This window comes from Podarcis pityusensis (genome assembly GCF_964106645.2).
Source record: "Podarcis pityusensis genome assembly, chromosome: 17".
Classification (NCBI taxonomy): Eukaryota; Metazoa; Chordata; class Lepidosauria; order Squamata; family Lacertidae; genus Podarcis; species Podarcis pityusensis.
In genome coordinates this window covers 9,672,691-9,676,779 of record NC_138042.1, presented here as the reverse complement: position 1 = coordinate 9,676,779, position 4,089 = coordinate 9,672,691, and the positions used below count along the sequence as shown (strand labels likewise).

General features: G+C 52.2%; 1 protein-coding gene across 2 annotated transcripts; it reads left to right on the top strand.

The window, feature by feature from the left end:
• Window positions 1–335: 335 nt before the first annotated feature.
• SWSAP1 (SWIM-type zinc finger 7 associated protein 1) lies at window positions 336–4,089 on the top strand. 2 transcript variants are annotated; one of them, XM_080988298.1, is made up of 2 exons: window positions 336–1,910; window positions 3,082–4,089. In XM_080988298.1, exons 1-2 carry the CDS (start codon window positions 1,367–1,369, stop codon window positions 3,516–3,518), a joined length of 981 nt encoding a protein of 326 aa, XP_080844424.1. In that variant the 5' UTR covers window positions 336–1,366; the 3' UTR covers window positions 3,519–4,089. The 2 variants fall into 2 exon arrangements, with proteins under 2 accessions (XP_080844424.1, XP_080844425.1); XM_080988299.1 differs by having other exon boundaries at window positions 1,626–1,910; window positions 2,991–4,089.

Here is a 4,089-nt window from a genome sequence, read left to right as displayed (position 1 = left end):
GATGGGTGCGAAGAGTGTGTTCTCTTCTAGGACGCTGCTGGGCAAGAGATACCCCCCACCCCTGCGTTGCTTGCCGTATGACAAGGCTCCTTCCTATGAAGGGTAGCAGTGGGTGGGTGGGTTCAAGACCTCCTCCCCCTGGGATGTTCAGAGGAAAACCAAAAGGTGGTGATCAATGCAATGAATGAGCATTCTACAATTTTAAATTTTAATTTGTTCTTAGATTTCTTTTTTTATTTGAGGGTGCATATGATTGTGACAAGCTCATTTCAACAATACTGAACATGGTAGTTTATAACTTTATTATTTGTCCATTAGATAAGGTTTTTTTAAAAAAACAACCAAGTATACATACAATCAAGACAAGCTCATTTCAACCATCTTTAATATGATAACTTGAGCAGATATATAAATGCACCTGAAAAGCAGGCAACATTCCTCAAATCCGGGTTTGCCTTTCACTTCCTTGTGCCTTGTATTCCCACCACAATAATGGGTTGGTTTTGCTGCAGACTTTCACAGCAACTAATCTCCTATGGAGAAAGTGGGATATCACCTTAAAGAAGCGAATAGAAAGCCAGAACAACGAAGCAATCTCCAGCATTTTCCTCCTGCCTTAGGAGCCGTTAGAAAGCCGTCAATCAGTTACCTCCAAACCTCTCAGCGAAAGTCTGGGACAGTCCATGGTCCAGAAACTCGAAAAAAGTCGCACTTCTAATAAATAGCGCTGTAGCTTGACTGGGAAGGGGGTCCCCTAGGGCTGCTGCGACTGCCCACGCGAAGAGCCTGCGCGCCTTGCCCCGCCGCCCAGGCATGAAGCAGTGGAGAGGCGCGATTTTTGCACCCATATCATAGGGGCTAACCTGACCAACTCTAGCTAGGCACCATCTGCTCACCAAACCTTGACCCTGCGCAACTCTTGCAGGTGCCGCAGCACGCTATTCCAAATCGGGGTTCGGTTACGTGGTATTAGCAGCCTAACCAGTACCTGCCCCGAATTATTGATGAGACCAGCTAGGAGCTGAATAAACAAAAATAATGGCAGCGCCGGATTGAGGGCAGTGGGGGCGGTTCCCTGCACAGGGTGGCAAGCCGAGCAGGCGCAAAATACTATCACTAATTCTACTACTACTAAAAACAAACAAACAAACACCCTATATTTATACGTAAAGAAAAGCTACCGTACCAAAATGAATTATTGTGAGAATACATCTTTTAAAGGAGGGCGCCAATTTTGGCCTCGCCCAGGGCGCCATATTAGCGAAGTCGGAGCTCCTTAAGGGCGGGCAGCAATGAGATCGCCGTTGTGCCAAAAAGACCCCAATCCAAGGAGAGGCGGCTCGTGCGTAAAAGGAGCGCGGTGTTGATGTCCCGATTTGACGACCTGTCTCTCCCCCCACCCCGTTCAGAAAGGATCAGTTGCACGAGGCAAACAAAAAAACCACCCCCGATCCCCCGAATCCAGCTGCCTCTCGCATCTAGGGGACGTTCCCACGCGGCTGCGAAGCCAGCCCAGCCACCAAAGCGGAGCGATCCACATCCGCTGCGCCGCCGATTGGCTGTCGCCGCCGCCGCGCCCACTCTCTGCGGCTTCCCCTCGGCAAAGGCGCGCGCGCGCCACCCGGTCGCCGGTTCTGGCCATGTCGACGCTGCAGCAGCAGCAGCAGCAGCAGCAGCCGGTTCCGGGCGCCGACCCGGCTGGCCTCCTCCTCCTGCCGCGGCCGGCGCTGCTGCTGCTGGGTCCCGCTGGCTCGGGGCGCTCGGCGCTCTCGTTCCGCGCGGCGCTGCTGGGCGCTTCCTCCTCCTCCTCCTCCTCCTCCTCGCGGGCTCGCGCGCTTTTCTTGGCGCCGCGGCCTCTGGAGCGCCTGCCGGCCGGGGGCGCAGATGCAGCCGGAGCCGGAGCCATCCAGGTGGGTGGGCGGGTGGGCGAGTGGGTAGGTGGGCCAGCAGCCCACCCATGAGGCCAGATTGCGGGACCGGATTGAGGGCGCGGTGGGCGGCGACTCCCGCGCAAAGGGCGCTCAGCTGAGGGAGTGAGTAACAACAACAAAAATACCTATACAGTATTTATGTGGGTCCCTACTGAGATTAATAAAAAAAAAGCAGCTGTACCAAAATGAATTATTGTGAAAATAAGAGATATTTTTTGGGGTGGGTGTCACATTTTGTCCTCATTCAAGGTGCCACTGAAATTTGAAAGGCCGAAGTCCACTGCTGCACCAGGGGACAAATATGGTAATATGGCGCCCTGAGCAAGGACAAAAATTGGTGCCCCTCCCCAAATATTATTTTGCATTCCCTCGACTCCTGCTATGGGGGTTTAGGATTGTGCAGTTGGTTCCCCGCCCCCCCCCCGGGGCATGGAGTCGAGGGGATGCAAAATAGTAATATTTGGGGGGGAGCACCAAATTTTGTCCTTGCTCAGGGCGCCATATTCATAGCTGTCAACGTTTCCCTTTTCTTGCGAGGAATCCTATTTGAAATAAGGGAATTTCCCTTTTAAAAAGAGGGAAATTGACAGCTATGGCCATATTAGGGACGCGGGTGGTGCTGTGGGTTAAACCACAGAGCCTAGGACTTGCTGATCAGAAGGTTGGTGGTTCGAATCCCCACGACGGGGTGAGCTCCCGTTGCTCAGTCCCTGCTCCTGCCAACCTAGCAGTTCGAAAGCACGTCAAAGTGCAAGTAGATAAATAGGTGGGAAGGTAAACGGCGTTTCTGTGTGCTGCTCTGGTTCGCCAGAAGCGGCTTAGTCATGCTGGCCACATGACCCGAAAGCTGTACGCCGGCTCCCTCGGCCAATAAAGCGAGATGAGCGCCGCAACCCCAGAGTCGGTCACGACTGGATCTAATGGTCAGGGGCCCCTATACCTTTTTATGGCCATATTACCAAAGTAATATGCAAGTGAGGCAACCACTGCCCTGGCCTGTAGTGTGGCTTATTCATTCCTACAAATTGGCCATTAACACTCTTCCCTTTCAACTCCTAGAGAATCCACTTCCTGTACCCGCCATCGTTCCGGGAGCTGCTTCAGCTGTTGGCCTCCCTACATGAAACTTTTTCCTGCTCCCTCTCCCTAGTCGTTCTGGATGGCTTGGAGGAATACTTGGGCAGCTGCTCCAGCCCAGCGATGGCAGCTCAGCTTGTGGCTTTGCTGCTGGACACAGCGAACCATTTCAGCCAGAAGCTCCCCGTGGAGTCTGCTGCAGGCTGCAAGCTCGTCGTTTCCATGAGGCTTTCTGGAGAAGCTGGGGAACAAGCGGAGTATTTCTCAGCAATTGAGCGCTACTTCCCAGCCCAGTGCTGGCTGCATCCGACCACAGAGGAGATTGCTGATTCAGGTAGCCAGGGCATCACCAAGCTGATTAGAGCACGTCTCTCCCAGCCGGGCACTAAGGACCAAGAATGGCTGGTGAGATTCGATCCACAAGGGGACATGAGGATTTCTCTGCTGCCGTGCGAAGGGGAAGTTGATGGGTGCACAGCTTCGAGGAGCAATCGACCCCCTGAGACTTAAGCCCATTATTTTCTCGGCTCCCAATCTTTAGGCCTCTGGTGGTCCTTAGTTGAGTCATTTTTGTGTTCAGGTAATCAACTACCTCTGACCCAAACGCATACATTCACATCCCAGGTGATAACATCTTTCTTACTCCAGTTTGTTGTTTGTTTCTTCCCAGCTTTGGGCTGAGAGGTTGTTGTTGTTTTTCGACGAGCAGCAAGTTCCAATGCTGTACTATAGAGTCATTTCAGCTTCCCATCTTCTCTGCTTACACCGGAGACTGGCTGCACCTCCAATCGCAAATGTGAAATGTACCTTTCTTGCTTTGCCAGTTGCAGAGAAAAGCCCTGGAAGGAAGCAAGGCCCTAAGACTCGGCAAACAGAACACCAAGAGATTAAATCTCACACTTCTGGGTGGGTTTGTTTTTTCGTCTTTTAAAAACCCAGTTGTATGGTGTGAGGGAAATGGTTTTCAGAGCGTGACCTGGGGGGAAGATGTGTACAGTTACCTGTGAGTGGGTGAGCAAAAGTGCCTCTTGGATTCTTCCCACTGTGTTACCTTGAGCAAATAAAGAGAGAGAGATCTTTA